Source organism: Chanodichthys erythropterus, chromosome 10 (assembly GCF_024489055.1).
Source record: "Chanodichthys erythropterus isolate Z2021 chromosome 10, ASM2448905v1, whole genome shotgun sequence".
Classification (NCBI taxonomy): domain Eukaryota; kingdom Metazoa; phylum Chordata; class Actinopteri; order Cypriniformes; family Xenocyprididae; genus Chanodichthys; species Chanodichthys erythropterus.
In genome coordinates this window covers 21214085-21233735 of record NC_090230.1, presented here as the reverse complement: position 1 = coordinate 21233735, position 19651 = coordinate 21214085, and the positions used below count along the sequence as shown (strand labels likewise).

General features: G+C 41.2%; 1 protein-coding gene across 1 annotated transcript in view; it reads right to left on the bottom strand.

Moving 5' to 3' along the window:
• Nucleotides 1–366: 366 nt before the first annotated feature.
• LOC137028172 (uncharacterized) overlaps nt 367–19651 on the bottom strand; it is a 43456-nt gene continuing 24171 nt past the window's right edge. Inside the window, exons 11-18 of the mRNA XM_067396941.1 lie at nt 13131–13454; nt 12527–12847; nt 12308–12433; nt 9479–9787; nt 9024–9335; nt 8625–8936; nt 2031–2330; nt 367–627 (exon numbers count right to left, since the gene is read on the bottom strand). Coding sequence (XP_067253042.1) covers nt 551–627; nt 2031–2330; nt 8625–8936; nt 9024–9335; nt 9479–9787; nt 12308–12433; nt 12527–12847; nt 13131–13454 — 2081 coding nt within the window. The 3' untranslated portion in view covers nt 367–550. The remainder of the gene's footprint in view (nt 628–2030; nt 2331–8624; nt 8937–9023; nt 9336–9478; nt 9788–12307; nt 12434–12526; nt 12848–13130; nt 13455–19651) is intronic.

The following is a 19651-nucleotide window of genomic DNA, read 5'->3' as shown; positions in this document are numbered from 1 at the left end:
AAAAATTCACAACATTTCACTGAGATTTCATGGGCAAAAAGGTCCATTGTCAATAGTGTACTTTAAACAAAGCTTGAACCGAAGTCACTTTTAAGCCAAGCAGCTTTCTGTTGGTCAGTAAGGCAAATTCATGTGACCAACTTCGACACGAGTGAAATCTGCGCGGGGAAAAGTTTTTACCCTCGGATATTAATACCAGCAGTGTATCTACATCTTATATGATGTATATCAGCAGTAGTATAGTACATCTTATTTGAACATTTATTAATTAAGCAGATAATTTTAGTTTAATTTAATTTAATTTAATTTAAGTATTGGAATACAAAAAGCAAAAAAAAAAAAAAAAAAAAAAAAAGGCAATAAACCCCCAATCAGAGTCATAAGCACCTCATAAATATTAATATTTATAATATTACTAATTATTAATCATTGTCCAAATCAACAAGAGTCAAGCAGATTCCGTTATGATCACATTTAGTTTCATTCACAAGCACCAAAAATAACAGTCAATAATAAAATCTCCGAAATTGTTTACAATTATTATGTTATATTACTGTTGAGGATTTAATATATTAATTAAGCGCATCCCCTCCGGCTCATCCCCTCCGTCTGTATTTCTTTCTCTCTCTGTAAGAAAACAAAGAATACGTTAAAAAGTTTGATGTCACAGCTTTATTAAGTGTTAATAAGCAACCGATAACTGTGTTTGAAAATCAAGCATTTCTACCAGGGGCATATTCTTCGTACCTCGCTTAATACATCTGAGATGATTTGACAGATGCCAGATCTTCTAATCGTGATAACTGAACTAATTTGGTTCTTCAAAAGAATTTGCTGATTGGATTAAAATATCTGGATTAAGTTGTCTAAGATTACTGCGTGTTCTCGTGTTCCATGAAAAGGGCAGATATCGATACACGAAACCACGATCAGCAATGCAGCGATTGGCTGGAGTCAAGACGGCAACATAATGACATCATAGAATGAGAAATGACACCTGACGAAAAACTTTCTAGACATTTATAAGGAAACAGCCAAGCAAATAAATGACAGAAGAACGACATAAATGTTATAATAGCTAGATAAATCAAATGTGCACTATTTTTTTTTACATGATTACCCAATTATTTAGGCTATATTCACAATTTCTAGTATTTGTACAGGCATTTTTTTATTTCAATGTTGTAATTAGCAACTAATTTACCTTTGAAGCATATTTGACAGCATTAATAAAAGTTTCTTAAGGGTCAAGATCAAGTTATCTGCATCTCCTGCGCTTCATCAAGCCACTCCCATAATATCTGTCGCGGTTCAAACGCACAAATGCATGTACGGCATAGACATCTGAACATCATGTGTGTACGACTCCAATAAAAATTATTACGTAATTATTCCCTCACGAATAAATCTCTCAAAGAGTAAAACTGTCAGTGTCTATATTATGACACTACACGGCATTATAGTATTATATGCAAATTAATTTTTAAATCATAGGCCTATTGTCCCTGGTTTACATTAGGGTACTCTTGTGGGAAAGTAGCAGTGGCTGGGACAGACTTTAAGCATCACCTTCACTTAAAAAGATGCAATCTAATCCTGTTTACATGAAATAAGCCTGCTCCCGAGCAGGTTTGAGCTTACAGACCTGTTGCTATGACAGCAAGTCCAGGATGAGCGTCGAAGAACCAAACAATCCAAGATCATGCCAAATCGCCATCAGTCAAATCCAGCTAAGTGAGTTAGCGACGTACAAAGAATATGCCCCTGATCAAAATCACTCAAAATAAGTGTTGTCAAACCGCAAAGAAGTGGGACATTTAAAAGAAAACTGAAAAATGTAACCTTTGAAATGCTTATAATTGTCTCTACATCTAAAGCTGGGAAAGGATAAATTATTTGAACACTAAAAGAGTTACATCAACTTTAAACTAGAACAATTTAAGTGCATTTTAATTTACTGCAATATGTCAATTTTAGAGCATCTGTTAAGAGCCAACACAAAGACAATACAAGACCACTGTGTAACTCACCATGGATTGTAACTTTATATCTCTTGTATTTAGTCTCTCGGCTGCTGATGATCAGTAGTTTATAAACTCCAGCATGTTCAGTTGTGCTGTTTGTTATGACCAGAGATCCAGTTTGAGGATTCAGATTGAATATGTTCTTGAGTTTCCCTTCAGTACCATAATAAGCACAGGCACTCATTTCTCTTTTAGCTATGAGTCTGTCTTCAGCTCCAAACAGCCACAGTATCAGATCATCATCTTGTATTTCAGTATCATTGTATAGCGTGACCGAATCTCCCTCTGTCGCTGACACAGTCTTCTCTTTATTTTGTCCCAGCACCACATAAAAGAGAAAAACATGGACATTATAACAGGTGATCTGACTGCCACGGTTACATTAAAACTAACTGCTGACATTAATTACAATGTCAAGAGGATAAATTTTGCTCAATATTGTGATGGATTTCTGTGTTGGACCCACATAAACTAATACAGGTTTGGATTTGGACCAACATTTCAGTGTTGAACTATATATTAAAGCAAACCTGGATGATCAAAACCAGTGTTTCTAGCCTGTGCCATGGTCATCCCAGATAACAAAAATACCCAAGTAAGAAAGTAAGCACAGTAAGTAGAGTTCTCTTTCAGTCGGTCACGTTTGATGTACGTCAGTAGTGACCGACAAATTGGGATATCGCCAGAGAGCCCCTATCAGCTTCAAGAGAACTAAAACAAGCCAATGAACATTGCCGTGCGATATTGCGCACCGCCCACATCCGGGGGATATAAATAGGAAGCAGATGTAACTGCACTCTGTCTTTCGCTTCGGAGCCATACCTTTGGTGTCCTGCAGCTTTTGAGAAGACTTCAAGGCTCTGGAAGAGATATTCAGCGCGTGTTGGAGTGAAGACACTGCAGCGAGGTCGCAAGCTGAAGGAGCCGGGCAGGAACTTCTGTGAGAAAGAGGGTTCCGCTGTAAATCCCCTGTGTGTTGGTCTGCGAATTGGGCTGGTTCCCGTGTGTTACACACTCGTGACACTCCCTGTGTTTCTCGACACAGAAAGAGCTGAAATTTCCCCTTCTAAAGAGACTTCACAGACGAACCCTGTATCTTTTAAAAAGATTTCGTCTGTGCGCTACTGGATGTGGTTGTTCCCTGGTCCCTGCTGATGGGCACAATCGCTGCATCACGTGCTTGGGCGTTCAGCATGCTGAAGCGGCGTTTGTAGTTAGTTCATGTTCTCATTGTGGGAACATGACTATCGCATGCTGAGATCGAGACTCTCATTCCTTGGTTCTCAGGGAGCGGGGGTCCCCTCCCCTATGCCCCGTGCGGCCGGTTGTTCTGGCTCCGGCCGGAATGACGGTTCGCCGGCATGTAGGCAGGGTGATTTGAGGATCACGGTAAGGGTTTCCCCGCCGAGCGCTGCTCCGCGGGCCCCGACCGCCTCTTCAGCACCGCATCCTGTGGTGTTACCACCGTGCCGTGCTGGGCCCTCGTCAGAGCGTCCAGTACTGTCCTTTGGTGCACCTGCGGAGGATCAGATGTCGATTGCGTCGGAAGGTGAGCAGGAGTCCTCGGGAGAGGATGACTCGGCCGTGCTGCCGCCCCACAGGGCTGCAGCCTTTGCTGAGTCGGATCGCTGAGTTGCTGAGTTGACGGCTGTGCTTTCCTGGGCAGCCGAGAAGTTCAGGCTCGTGTGGAATCCTCCTCTGTGTCCCGGTAATTCTCGGCTCGACGATTGGTACCTCAGGACGGGTCGCGCTGGTCCTCAACGTCCCGCCCCGATGCCTTTCTTTCCGGAAGTGCACGATGAGGTGACCAAGTCTGGACGGCGGAGAGGCTAAAGGCTACATGGGGATCCCCCCAGTCGAGAGGTCTGTAGCGATGCAATTGTGTCCTGCGGCCTCCGGCTGGCGCGGTGAACCATGCCTTCCATCCCGGGCCTGTAAATTCTCCTCTAACCTCACGGAGAAAGCTTACAGAGCCTGTGGGCAGGCCGCTTCCGCCCTGCATGCCATGGCCCTTTTGCAAGTATATCAGGCAAAAGCGTTATCAGAAATGCCACAGGGTGGTCTTGACCAACAGCTGCTGGGGGAGCTGCGCGCTGCCACCGACCTCGCTCTCCGGGCGACTAAGGTGACAGCGCGTTCTGTTGGTCAAGCGATGGCCACACTTGTGGTCCAGCAGCGCCATTTATGGCTGAACCTGGCTGACATGAGGGAGACTGATAAATATCGGTTCCTGGACTCCCCCGTGTCCCAAATTTGTTTTGTCTGTCCCGCCGCTGGCTCCCCAGAGTCCAGCGGTACCCACCTTTTCACAGAAAGAGCTGTTTCTAATTCCTCCAGTTCACAAGAGGGCACCCGAGGCTCCCGTCTGACTGGAGTCTGACTCCGCCGAGTGGCAGTGTGAATGGGATACGGCACTGGTGCGGCCTCGACCAACACACTGCCACTCGGCGGAGTCAGACTCCACTTCGGGCCAGCACTCCCGGCCTCGCTGCCCCACTCCCGGTGCGTCTGTGGTGCCTTTGGTCCCGCTGGCTCGGTGTCTGGAAGCTTGGTTAGCACTCCCCAGCCCGTCCCGCTGGCTCATTCGCACAATCAGACTCGGCTATGCGATTCAGTTCGCCCGGCGTCCTCCGGGGTTCAGAGGTGTCCATTTCACTCAGGTGACTCTGGACAGTGCACCTGTTCTCCGAGCGGAGATTGCTAAGGATGCAATCGAGCCGGTCCCTCCAGCCGATATGAAGTCAGGGTTTTACAGCCCCTACTTCATTGTACCGAAGAAAGGAGGTGGGTTACGGCCAATCCTGGATCTGCGAGTCCTGAATCGGTCCGTTCACAGGCTGCCTTTCAAGATGCTAACGCAGAAGCGCATTTTTTAATGCATCCGTCCCCAGGATTGGTTTGCAGCGATAGACCTGAAGGACGCGTACTTTCATGTCTCGATTCTGCCTCGTCACAGACCCTTTCTACGGTTTGCGTTCGAGGGTCGAGCGTATCAGTACAAAGTCCTGCCCTTCGGGCTGGCCCTGTCTCCCCGCGTCTTTACGAAGGTTGCGGAGGCGGCCATTGTTCCTCTCAAGGAACAAGGCGTTCGCATTCTCAACTATCTCGACGACTGGCTACTCGCGGGAGCAGTTGTGCGAACACAGGGACATGGTGTTGGCTCACCTCAGCCGGTTGGGTCTTCGGATCAACTGGGACAAGAGCAAACTCGCCCCCAGGCAGAGGATCTCTTATCTCGGTATGGAACTGGACTCGGTCGCCCGGACTGCGCGCCTCACCGAGGAGCGCGTCCAGTCAGTGTTGAACTGCCTGAGTTCACTCAAGTGCAGGACAGCGGTCCCACTGAAAGAGTTTCAGAGGCTCCTGGGGCATATGGCATCTGCAGCCGCAGTTACGCCGCTCGGTTTGCTTCATATGAGGCCACTTCAACACTGGCTTCACGGCCGGGTCCCGAGATGGGCGTGGCAGTGCGGCACTTTCCATGTTCCTGTGACACCGTATTGCCGCCGCACTCTCACCCAATGGTCAGAACCCTCATTCCTGCGGGCTGGTGTTCCCCTCGAACAGGTGTCCAGGCATGCTGTTGTCCACACAGATGCCTCTGCCATGGGGTGGGGTGCCACGTACAACGGGCATGCAGCTTCGGGACTGTGGATGGGACCACAGCTGCATTGGCATATCAATTGCCTTGAGTTGCTGGCAGTTCGTCTTGCGCTGGGCCACTTCAAGGAGCTGTTGTCAGGCAAGCACGTTCTAGTCCGAACAGACAGCTTGGCGACCGTTGCGTACATAAACCATCAGGGTGGTCTACGCTCCCGTCGCCTGTCGCAACTCGCCCACCATCTCTTGTTATGGAGTCACAAGCATCTGAGGTCGCTTCATGCCATTCATGTCCCAGGTGTGCTCAACCGTGCAGCCGACGAGCTCTCACTTCAGCCTCCACGTGCTGGCGAATGGAGACTCCATCCCCAGGTGGTCCAGCTGATATGGCAGTCATTCGGCGAGGCACAGATAGATCTGTTCGCCTACCAGGACAATGCCCATTGCCAGTGGTTTTATTCCCTGACCGTGGGCACCCTCGGCACGGATGCTCTGGCACACAGCTGGCCTTGGGGCCTTCGCAAATATGCGTTCCCCCCAGTGAGCCTTCTGGCACAGTTACTGTGCAAAGTCAGGGAGGACGAGGAGCAGGTCCTGTTGGTGGTGCCGTATTGGCCCACCCGGACCTGGTTTTCGGACCTTATGTTCCTCACAACAGTCCCTCCTTGGCCCATTCCTCTGAGGAAGGATCTTCTGACTCAGAGAGGGAGCACCCTGTGGCACCCGCGTCCCGACCTGTGGAACCTCCACGTGTGGTCCCTGGACGGGATGCGGAGGTTCTAAGTGATCTCCCGCAAGCGTACGTAGACACTATCACTTCCGCTAGAGCTCCTTCTACTAGGAACCTCTATGCGTTGAAGTGGAACCTGTTCGTTGAGTGGTGCTCCTCTCACCGAGAGGACCCCCGATCTTGCTCGGTCAGATCCGTGCTCTCCTTCCTGCAGGAAGGGTTGGAGCGAAGGCTGTCTCCCTCCACCCTTAAAGTGTATGTTGCCGCCATTGCCGCACATCACGATGCAGTTGATGGAAAGTCCCTGATCGTCAGGTTTCTGAGAGTTGCGAGGAGACTGAATCCTCCCCGCCCTTCCTCCATACCCTCTTGGGATCTCACCTTAGTTCTTACTTTCCCGTGTACTCGCTTCCACTAGCCGGTAGACGCGTTGAACCCGCTCTAAGTGTCAGCTTGTCTGTCGAGTTCATCCGCCTCCCCCTACGGCTCGGACATTGCGGAGTGTCTGTTGCCAGGCCACCGTCCATCTCTGATGTTGACGTTGGCTGGGTTCCATATGTTGTGACCCCTCTACGTGAGCGGTCCCATATGTGTTTTTGTCCACGGCCTAACTCCCTACGGTGAGCCCATGTCTTCCCTTAGCAGAGCCAGCTCTGCTGTCACCTGTCAGATGATTCTCCCCCCACTCAGGTGGAGCCATCCCAGGGACTCCATATGTGTGCTGCCCCTCGGGCCAGCTCATATGTGCTCTCCATGTAAACTCCTTTCCCATTGGGTAGGTAGTGGCCTCCACAGCGTCCCCCTTGGGTTCACTTCCCCAGTATAGTATAGTTTACTTGGTGGGTAGTTCGGAACAGCAGTAGACTCTCTTGGCGTTAGCTCGCCCCCTTCACCGTCCCATGGGTGCGACGGGTGGCCGAGCTTGTGCTGGGCACTGGAAGGGGTTTCGTAACTGTGGCATTTTAGTTGGGATCTCAATTCGTCGGTCACTACTGACGTACGTCGAACGTGACAGACTGAAAGGGAACGTCTCGGTTACGTATGTAACCCTCATTCCCTGAAGGAGGGAACGGAGACATACGTCCTGTCGCCACAGTTTCTGTACCCTCGCTGCAGTGCGGACACCAGTAGGTCTCCTCAGCGAAAAACAGAGTGCGGTTGCATCTGCTTCCTATTTATATTCCTCGGATGTGGGCGGTGTGCATTATGCAAATATCGCACGCCAATGTTCATTGGCTTATTTTAGTTCTCTCGAAGCTGATAGGGGCTCTCTGGCGATATCCCAATTTGTCGGTCACTACTGACGTACGTCTCCGTTCCCTCCTTCAGGGAACGAGGGTTACATACGTAACCGAGACGCTTTAATTATATATCACCTTTTAAAGTGTTTTACAGAAGAGAAATACACAGAAAAAACATACACATAGAAATAAGATAGTGAAATTAATGTTTTGCGAATATTCCTATTAAGTTATGGAAACATTATTTCTGAATGTTCTCTGAATGTTCAGAATGTCCAGGTTTTTTTTTAACTATTTAAAAAACAAACAAGAAAAAACTCTTGGTTAAGTTAATATTCCATTTTAGAATTTTGCAAACATTATGGGAATGTTACTTTTGAATGTTCTCTAAACATTCTGAAACAGTAGATGATAGACGAACATCCAACTAATGTGTTTGAGAGAGAAAAAATAATGATAATGTTTTTATGTTAACGTTGTGTGAACATTTTTAAAGACCAGACAACTTTGAATGACATTCTATTAACATTACTGGAAGAAAGTTTGTTCATAATTTGAGAGAACCTTGACAGAACGTTCCCTGTTAGCTGGGATGAGATTTCAGCTAACATATTTTTCTTTTCAAAAGACTGCTGTGTGAATTCTTACCGCCTCTTTCCTGAGTTAAAATGTCTGATTAAAAATACCTTTTTATTGTATATTTTGAGTAAAGAAAGGTAAAGAGGGGAAAAATAATTCACAATGCAAAACGTGTGCCTGCCAGTCTCATTTTCCTTGCTTTATCCACCAAATTAAATTACAGCCCAATATCATTTGGTGCAATCTGCATACACCCAAGTGTTAAGGGATGGGGTGTACCTTTTTTCTAATAATCATGCGTTTTTTTGTATGATTCACACTGTATGAATTAATACAAAATTGTCACCTTGTAACATAGTTATAATTTCCTGTGAGATCAGGTCTTTTTCAGATCTGTGTCAAGAGCATTAAAAGCATCAAAACAGTGCTAAATTTGATTGTGTTACTCACCGTGGGCAACCACCATGAATCTCTTGCATGTGATATTTTTGCCTCTGGTCATTTGTAGTGTATAAACATCTGAATGTGCTCTGCTGATATTCCTGATGGTCAGATCTCCAGTTCGCTGGTTTATCTGCAATCTGTCTCTGAATCTCCCATCAGGACCTTTATAGAACAAGGTCTGATTGGTGGCTCTGTTGAGTTCAGCTATAAAAGTGTCTTTATCGCTAAACTTCCACAGTATCCGATCATCATTCTTCAGTTCGGTAACTCCAGTTTGTAGAATCACAGTATCTCCAACTGTATATTTCAGCGTATTCACTGACAGCAAGAGAAACATACAGAAGAAACATGTGAATGTGCATGTGAACCAGATTATCAATACTGTGATTATCTTGAGCTACTCACACCAGACAAGAACATTGAATTTCTTGTATGAAACTGTATTGCTGCTCTTGATCTGTACTTCGTAAACTCCAGAGTCGGTGCTTTTGGTGTTTGTGATGGTGAGGTCTCCAGTTCGATCGTCCAGCTCCAGTCTGTCTCTGAATCTCTCATCATCAACATCATAGACGCTGGTCTCATTGGTTTGCCCATCAACTTTGGCAATGAGGGCATTTTTAGGTTCAAACTTCCACAGAATCAGATCCTCTTTCTGAATTTTAGTAATACCGGTCTGCAGACGGACAGGCTCTCCCTCCGTGAATTTCAGTGTGTCCACTTCATTTCATAAAGAAACAGAAACATGTTTGCTGACAAGCAGATGAACAACTCAAAACCCACATTAGACCCCTTTATAGAAGTTTAAAATGAATAAATGAACACGTTTAAAGACAATACTGTAGGGTATTTGAGCCACACACCTCGCACAATAACCTTGAATCTCTTTGTTTTGGTCGCTTCGCTGCTGGTGATCTGTAGATGATAATCTCCAGAGATTCGGATCCTGATGTCACTGATGGTCAGATCTCCAGTCTGCTGGTCCAGCTGCAGTTTGTCTCTGAACCGCTCATCATCAGCATACGAAATGTTACCAGCCTTTTTGTGGATTTGAGCGATGACAATGTCTTGCGGTCCAAACTTCCAGAGTACTTCATCATCTCTTTGGATTTCAGTTGTACCAGTTTTCAGCGTGACAGAATTTCCTTCCGTCACTGACACCGTTTTCTTTTCTGTCTCAACACCAAGGTATAAAACATTTTTACAGATGTTTCAATGTTCAGGTAGTCAAAATTTAAATTTTTTTTGAATGAACAAATACTGTAAATAAATTCAGAAAAAAAGAAAAAAAAAAACGGCAAAATTTGCTAGCGAGCTGCCTACATAAGTAGCATTTTAAAGTGCAATCCTAATGAAAGGGCTGATCTAAAAAGAAAGAGATGTTCTTTTTGCTGTTGGTTTTCAATTTATTTTAAAAGTAACTTTTAAACATTTATAGGATTCTAGAACTTTATTGTATCTTAAGTAAGAACAAGAATTTCAGACTGCTTTTCACCTACAGTAAATTCCAGTTTTTCTTCATTCCCTTTAAAAGCCAGTTGTGCTTGCAACATGGCGGATTTGCTATTTATCTGGCGGAATTTGCAAGTGGAAAAACTGAACACTTCTCTAGTGAGGAAACAGACCACCTATGGGACAAACCGGATTCCACCAAAGCATTTTTATCTTTATGCACACAATAATAATGTTTTTACATTGTAATTCTTATATTTTAATATGTGGCATGTTTGTGTGCTGCTGCACGTCCCTGTTTATGTAATAAGCAGAGTGTACGTGCATTGTGTACCCACATATAGGCACATATTACTAATGCGCTGTTTAAATATAAAAAAATAAAAAAATGCGCCATTGACTTTAGACTATGAGCCGTATGTATAAAGCCGCTCAAAGTAAAATGTTAGTCTTAAGTGTGTCAAAATTCTAAGAATGATGTAATTTTACTCTTATTCCTAGACTTAAGAATAAGTATGATTCATAAAGGTTCCTAAGTGTCAAGACTAGGTCTCAGCTCCTATATTATTTCGGAGAGCTGGAGCGGTCTCCTAACCTAACAAGATGGCAGCAGAGAAGAGGAGACACACACTTTCCAATGAAGATATGATGTATTGGAGTAATATGATGACATGGAGTTGATAAAACGATATTAACTTGATTGACAATTCTTTTTGTAACTGACCTAATAAGAAATGTAATAACTTTAAATAAATGTAATAAATATTACGCAATAATTAATATGTTTAATGCATTTTAATACATTTAATGACTTTGAATAATCATTTTATAACTTTAAATGTAACAACTTCTTTTGCTTAAACAATCAAAATATGAGGAACACATTTTTTATTTTTATGTTTATATTATTTAAATGTTTTAAAAATAAAACACTAAACTAAGCAAAGGTATTTATCTGACAACATTTTTGGCCAAAAAAAAAAAAAGCTACAAGTTTCAGAAAAACAAAAACGAAAAAAGCACACATTGACTACAGCATTATCGGTTTTAATATTTCATTGGTCCTCTTGTTTTTGCATGTGTTCATAATTTCTTTGTATGACAGCCTGGCCAAAAATAATTTGAAATAATTTGAAATTTCATTTCATTATCACACATGAAACAATTGACTCCACAGCTACGTGGAATACTTACATCTTTTAACACATTTTTAAAAATATTTGAATTAAGGCTGAAGATGTCAATTTTCATATGGCTGGACATCACATTTGGCCACTACTCTGGCAGTTCATTGACTTTCCATCTGACCATCAAACCATGCGGCAAAAGAAAGCCACTTTTATGTTGACTGTGGGCTTTCCTGGAGTTGTTGGAGCCGGTGATGAACTCATGACACATCATTGCTCCAATTGTAAATGAGGAGACATATATCAATAGAAAAAGATTCCACACCATGAGTACTAATTTGTGATCATTTTGCACAATGCAAAGCTATTTTTAAAAATAAATTAAAATATTAAAACGTTCAGTGTCTTTTTCAAAGATTTTTTTTAATAATAACATTAAATGATTGGTGTTGTGCTCCTGTGACTTCACCCTTGCAGACTCGCTATTGGCTGATTCAGAGGTTGAAGGTGGCCTTTTTGAGTTGACATCATTGTAGTCCTTGCCTCTCACAAATGTCTCCATGGTTGCAAGGCACGCTCCCTGTGCAAGCAGGGGGTCACAGACGCTGCGTAATTGGTATTACGCAGCGCCTGCTGCACCCATGGTACAGGTAAAAATGTTTAAAACTCAATTGTTTAACTCTAGGTGAGTTGGAAAATGAGCCTATTTTCAAAAAAAGTAGAGTGTTCCTTTAAGTCAAAATTTAAGACTATTCTTAAGAGCTTTTCTGAGAAGTTTTATACATATGGGCCCAGGCTTCAGTTGGTCGTTTTCAGTTGCCTCAAAATAGCAACACGCCAACAATGTGCCTGAACACACCTCGTTTTCAGACCAGCACGCCCATGGGTGCACAAATGGGCGCAAATGCATTTGCTATTTAAACAACGAGGTGCAGGACATGAAAATGATAACGGAATGAAACGGAAATTATGCAAATTTGTTTTCAATGGCTGAAACTAGCAAAAAACACTTGTGTCGCGCCTGCCGTCGAATTGCGCCAAGTGTAAGATAGGGCCCTTATACTCTTATATAGGTCTATTCCTTTCACCATATTGGCTGTAGATAGCACTTACCTTTCCGTTTAGAGTATCTGAACTTGTAGTAAATCAAACCCAGAGCTGCAGCCACAGCCACAGGCAGCAGGGCGCAAACACAAATCAGCACAATATAACCAGCGGACAGACCCGGATCTGGAATGGCTGAAGACACAGTCATTAATGCAAGTAAATTCCATATGTGATTTAATTTTGAGGGAAATACTCATTTAGTATGATTTAACGTGCACTACTTACCAACAAAAACATTGAATCTCTTGTAGAGAGTCTCTTTACTGTTGGAGATCTGTAGTTGATAAACACCAGTGTCTGCGGGTCTGAGGTCTCTGATGGTCAGAGATCCCGTCTGATGTTCCAGTCGTAGTCTCTCTCTGTATCTCTCATCAGGACTGTACTTAATTTCATGAATCTTTATGTTCATTTCAGCCACAAGAGTGTCTGGATTCACAGGTCCAAATGTCCACTGTATTAAATCATGTTTCTGTGAATCAGAAACACCAGTTTGTAGAGTAACACTATCTCCTTCTTTCTTGTTTTCTAACCCTGCAAAGATCACATCTGGAAAACAAACAGGAACAGTTATGTGATGTATAGAGAATTTTTAAAAGTAAAATAACTCATATCAGAGGTCTTCAACCCTGCTCCTGGAGGCCCACTGCCCTGCAAAGTTTATATCCAACCTGCTTCAGCTTGTGATTTTCAAGCAGTCCTGAAGAGCTTGATTAGGTGGTTCAAGTGTGTTTGATTAGGGTTGGAGCGAAACTCTGCAGGACAATGGACCTCAAAGAGCAGGGTTAAACACCTCTGACCTATATAATCATTAGATATCTGAGCTACTCACCATGGACAGTAACACTGAATGTATTGACTAAGGTCTCAGTGCTGATGATCTTTAGATGATAATCTCCAGAGTGTTTGGTTCTGATGTCACTGATGGTCAAAGATCCAGTCTGATTGTCCAAATGCAGTCTGTCTTCGAATCTCCCATCATCAACGTCGTATAATGAGACTGTCTGAGTTGTGCCCTCGATTTTAGCGATAATGGAGTCTTGAGATTCATACATCCACATCAACAGAAATATTCTCTGTATTTCGGTGACATTAGACGGTAGAATGACAGAATCTCCCTCCTTCACTGACACCTTTTTTCCCTCCCCAAATACACCTGAGAAACAAACAAACAGTATAGCGGAAAGTTTTCAATATCAAACAGTACACTCTTAAAAATAAAGGTTCGAAAAGGGAGGTTTTCTCAGCAATGCCATATAGAACAACCATTACAGGTTCCTGAAAGAACCTTTCAGTGAACACTTCTTAAAAGAACCACGTTATCCATAGTGCAAATTAACATTTTGATAATCTAAAGTATCTTTTGTGCAATGGCACAGGTGAAAAAAGTAACTTCAATAATGTACTTAAAGTGTTCTTTTTTTGCGCACTCATTTTGTAATATACTAAAAATTCTTCTTTTGTACTTCTTAAGATAATCTTAAGAACATCTAAGTGTACTCAGCTTTGCTATTTTAAGACACCATGAAATATGAACTAAAATATGCTTTTAATATACTATCTCTGTATTTAAAAAAATTTATTTAGATACCACTTATAGTATTTGAACCCATAGTCTACTACAAGTGGTAACTAAATACATTTTTAAATACAGAGATAGTATTTTGTGTGTGAAATTAGAGTATATTCCAGGTTAATAATAGGATTACATTCACAGTAATTTAACAGTAGGACTTCTCTTGTATCTCTTGTATACTCTCAGAAATGTATTGTAAAATCTACAGTACTTACTGGCAATTTCAGTCAAGTTTTTACAGTTGTACTGTAAAAAAAAAAAAGCTAGTGTTTACTGTGAGTTTACAGTATTGGAAAACAAAAATGACTGTAAACAAATAATATTCTACAGTGCATATGTACTATGAAGGTACCCAGCATGCAGTGCGGCATGAATAGATTATGCTGCAAGGTTTTTATATTATATACATATATTCTGTAAAAACTTGACTGAAATTGGCAGTAAGTACTGGTTTTACCTGTGCTGCTGAACATATTTTTGGTTCATTTTTACCAGTTTGTGTTGTTGGTTTATTTTGTAATCTTCAGAGTTTATCTTTTTTTACTATTATTATTTGTTGAGTGTCACCATTGTTGTGTTTTGCGGTATTGATGTCTGTGCATCATTAGGTGATGCTTATAAAAAAGTTTTGTGTTTCAAGATGATGTTACACCTTTCAAAGATAAATCTCACTAGTTGATTCACTATTGTGCAAAATCAATCTACAAACAGATATGAATTTGAAATAAGATACTGGTAAATCTTAATGCTAAAATAACACTAAAACAAAATCATCAGATTATGCTAAGAAAATTTTGACTGACTTAAAATCAGCCAATTAGCTCATTTTATATTTTAGCTTGCACTTATCATATTTTTATTTGTCACATTTCTGACTTGGCTAGAACAGATATTTGAATATGAATATACAAGGTCCAAGATCCCAAGCTAATGGAACACTAATCACCATTACTGTGACGTCAAAACAATTACAGTGGTAAAGAATATAATTTCCTACAGTGTCATGGTTAAAGACAACTTTAATAAGGTGAATTCACAGTAAAACAAGAGCAGTAAATGACTGTGATGTCAGCATCATTTTGCTGTTGATTAACAGTAACTTGTAAGAAAATGACTCAGCATTAATTCCAAATTAAATTTATGACTACTGTAATTCATTGTAAAATAATAGCCTACTCTTTATTCCTGTAAATTCATGTTGATTTTTACAGTGTACAGAATACACTGAATACAATAGGCCTATCATCAAAAAATGAAACTAGATCTTGTCATTTGAGGAATTTGTCCATGCTTGATTGCGCAATATTTGCACAAAAACAGAAGTAGTGTGAACAGTAGCTAGTGTATAGGCTATGAATGAATGAATGAATGAATGAATGAATGAATGAATGAATGCACATTCAGTCAAGAAATGTATACATTTAAGATGAGTTCATCATATTTCATTACAGTTTGTGTGGAAATCAAGCCCACGTTAGGGATGTAACCTACAACCCCGCCCCCAGAATAGAATAGAACAACAACAACAACAACAACACTGATTTAGCGTTTCTTATATTCTTTGTAAATGATTTTTCCTTCAATGAAAACTTTCCGATTCATCAACATTACAGCGATGGTGAAATTCGTTTGTTTCTGAATCTGTTGTAACCTGCGACGTTTTAAGAACATAATAGCTTAATGTGAAACTGAAAGAACGACGAACCAATGACTTACCGTCCAAAAATAATGTTAAAGAAAAGAGCAATAGCAGTTTTTTCATATTGTCGTAGAATCCAAAATCCTAACTATGACTCGAGTTGATGAGGAGATCGATCCGGGGAGTTTCTGTCGTGTCTCTGTGGTGTAGCCTAATAACCGCAAACACAGAACGAGAGACAGTAACGTCACTGGGTGGCACCTTAAAGTGCTGACTGTTGAGGAATTTGGAGCAGATGGACTGGTTCTAACAGCACAAAACGACAAATGTTCGCTCATGAATATCATTTAGGTTATGCATAAATGTTCTTAAAAGATCATATTTCAATATTTGCTCATTTTAGAGTCAAAACAGAAACAATAACATTATGATAACAATATCCAAAGATCCTAAAATATGAGCTGAACTGCTAGTGGTATCCAATCTCTATAAAATCTTTAGAGATTGGAGACCTCTAAAGATGAAGTAATGAAGAACATTTGGTAGTGTTCTTGCTTGCAGTATCAGTCATGCACTCATGAGGGCAGAGCAAATCCTGATCACAGATCAGATCTATCTTCCATTTAACTCATATGTGCTTCTGAGTTCTGAGGAATAGATTTTAGAGACCGAAAGTTTTCCTTTCAGCATTCAACATAAAATCAACATAAGACTATTAAACATAGCTTGTATTCAGTTAACCCTTGTGCTTCCTTAAATGGACATTAGGGTCTTTTTCAGGTTTTTTTTTTTGTTTTTGTTTTTTTGTTTTTTGAACATTTTGCCTATTAATGGCAGCTGCATAAATTTTGGTATTTTTATTGCAATCTTACTATTTCACCCCAATTTCCTTTAATAATTCTATTAGGGTTAGGGTTAGGTTACATTCCAAATACATTCACCCATATCCCCCACGCCCCCTAGACACTGCGGTCAAGCCAGCCGCCACCCAGAAATGAGCGGTCAATCTAGCCGCCCATATATTTCGCGGTCCGCGCATACACTTGGTATTACGGTAAGACTGACTGTGAACCGATCTGAACGTGATTTCACATTCATTCATTTAATCAGTCAGTCAGTCAGTCAATAAAAATAACTAAAAAACAAATATTTCACAGCTCAATTTCACCTGAAAATGATAGTAAACCTCAAAGCCTGACATTGTATGCTGCTGAATTCCAAAATTAAAGCCCTCCAACACTCATACGCTGTTTTGTCCATACATTGTGAAAATGAATACATTTCACAGAACTATTTTACCTCGTGTGGAGAGGACACCTTATCACAGTGTTAATGGCACCGTTTCAGCAGGATATTCTGATGTTGGATTCCAAAATAAGAGCCCCTCCAAAACTCATGTTTCTGCTGTTTTGCTCAAATATTCAGAAATTCATAAAACATAAAATCCTAGTTTCCACAGACTAATTTCACCTCAGCTGGAGAGGACACATTCTCACAATATCAACTGCACCGTTTCAGGACATTCTGATGTGGCATTCCAAAATAAGAGCCCCCCAAAACTCATGTTTCTGCAGTTTTGCTCATATTTTCAGAAATTCATAAAAAATAAAATCCTAGTTTCCACAGACCAATTTCACCTCAGCTGGAGAGGACACATTCTCACAGTGTCAACTGCACCGTTTCAAGACATTCTGATGTTGCATTCCAAAATAAGAGCCCCTCAAAACTCATGTTTCTGCTGTTTTGCTCATATTTTCAGAAATTCATAAAAAATTAAATCCTGGTTTCCACAGAATAATTTCACCTCAGGTGGAGAGGACACATTCTCACAGTGCCAACTGCATCGTTTCAGGACATTCTGATGTTGTATTCCAAAATAAGAGCCCCCCAAAACTCATGTTTCGGCTGTTTTGTCTATACATTCAGAAAATCATAAAAATAAAAGTTCTAGTTTCCACAAATCAATTGCACCTCAGCTGGAGAGTACACCTTCTCACAGTTTCAGCTACACTGTTTCAGGACATTCTGATGTTGTATTCCAAAATAGGAGCCCCCCAAAATCTCATATATACACTTTGTCTATACATTCAGAAAATCATTTAAAAGAAAAGTCCTAGTTTCCACAGAACAATTTAATGTCAGATGGGGTGTACACCTTATCACAATGTCAAATACACCGTTACAGTACATTCTGACGTTGTATTCCAAACAGAGTGTGAAGTTTGGGGGGCTCTAATTTTGGAATACAACATCAGAATGTCCTGAAACGATGTAGGTGACACTATGAGAAGGTGTATTCTCCATCTTAGGTGAATTTGTTTTGTGGGAACTAGGACTTTTCTTTTTATGATTTTCTGAATGTATAGACAAAATAGCACATAGATATGAAGTTTGGGGGGCTTTTATTTTAGAATACGACATCAGAATGTCCTAAAACGGTGTAGTTGACACTATGAGCAGGTGTACTGTGCATCTGAGGTGAATTTGGTTTGCGGAAACTAGAACTTTTATTTTTATGATTTTCTAAATGTATAGTCAAAACAGCTGACATGAGTTTTGGGGGTGCTCTTGTTTTAGAATACAACATCAGAATGTCTTGAAACTGTGTAGTTGACACCGTGACAAGGTGTACTGTCCATCTGAGGTGAAATTGGTTTGTGGAAACTAGGATTTTTATTTTTATGATTTTCTGAATGTATAGACAAAACATGGCATAGATATGAAGTTTGGGGGTGCTCTTATTTTGGAATACAACATCAGAATGTCCTGAAACTGTGCAGTTGACACCGTGACAAGGTGTACTGTCCATCTGAGGTGAATTTGGTTTGTGGAAACTAGGACTTTTATTTTTATGATTTTCTGAATGTATAGACAAAACAGCGCATAGATATGAAGTTTGGGGGGCTTTTATTTTGGGACACAACATCAGAATGTCCTGAAACGATGTAGGTGACACTATGAGAAAGTGTATTCTCCATCTTAGGTGAATTTGTTTTGTGGAAACTAGGACTTTTATTTTTATGATTTTCTGAATGTATAGTCAAAACAGCGCATAGATATGAAGTTTGGGGGGCTCTTATTTTGGAATGCAACATCAGAATGTCTTGAAACGGTGCAGTTTACACTATGAGAAGGTGTCCTCTCCAGCTGAGGTGAAATTAGTCTGTGGAAACTAGGATTTTATTTTTTATGAATTTCTGAAAATATGAGCAAAACAGCAGAAACATGAGTTTTGGGGGGCTCTTATTTTGGAATGCAACATCAGAATGTCTTGAAACGGTGCAGTTGACACTGTGAGAAGGTGTCCTCTCCAGCTGAGGTGAAATTGGTCTGTGGAAACTAGGATTTTATTTTTTATGAATTTCTGAAAATATGAGCAAAACTGCAGAAACATGAGTTTTGGGGGCTCTTATTTTGGAATGCCACATCAGAATGTCCTGAAACGGTGCAGTTGACACTGTGAGAATGTGTCCTCTCCAGCTGAGGTGAAATTAGTCTGTGGAAACTAGGATTTTATTTTTTATGAATGTCTGAAAATATGAGCAAAACAGCAGAAACAAGAGATTTGGGGGGCTCTTATTTTGGAATGCCACATCAGAATGTCCTGAAACGGTGCACTTGACACTGTGAGAACGTGTCCTTTCCAGCTGAGGTGAAATTAGTCTGTGGAAACTAGGATTTTATTTTTTATGAATTATTTTTTATGAATTTTTGAGCAAAACAGCACAAACATGAGTTTTGGGGGAGCTCTTATTTTGGAATCCAACATCAGAATATCCTGCTGAAACGGTGCCGTTAACACTGTGATAAGGTGTCCTCTCCACACGAGGTAAAATAGTTCTGTGAAATGTATTCATTTTCACAATGTATGGACAAAACAGCGTATGAGTGTTGGAGGGCTTTAATTTTGGAATTCAGCAGCATACAATGTCAGGCTTTGAGGTTTACTATCATTTTCAGGTGAAATTGAGCTGTGAAATATATTTTTTTTTAGTTATTTTTATTGACTGACTGACTGACTAAATAAATGAATGAATGTGAAATCACGTTCAGATCGGTTCACAGACAGTCTTACCGTAATACCAAGTGTATGCGCGGACCACGAAATATAGGGGCGGCTAGATTGACCGCTCATTTC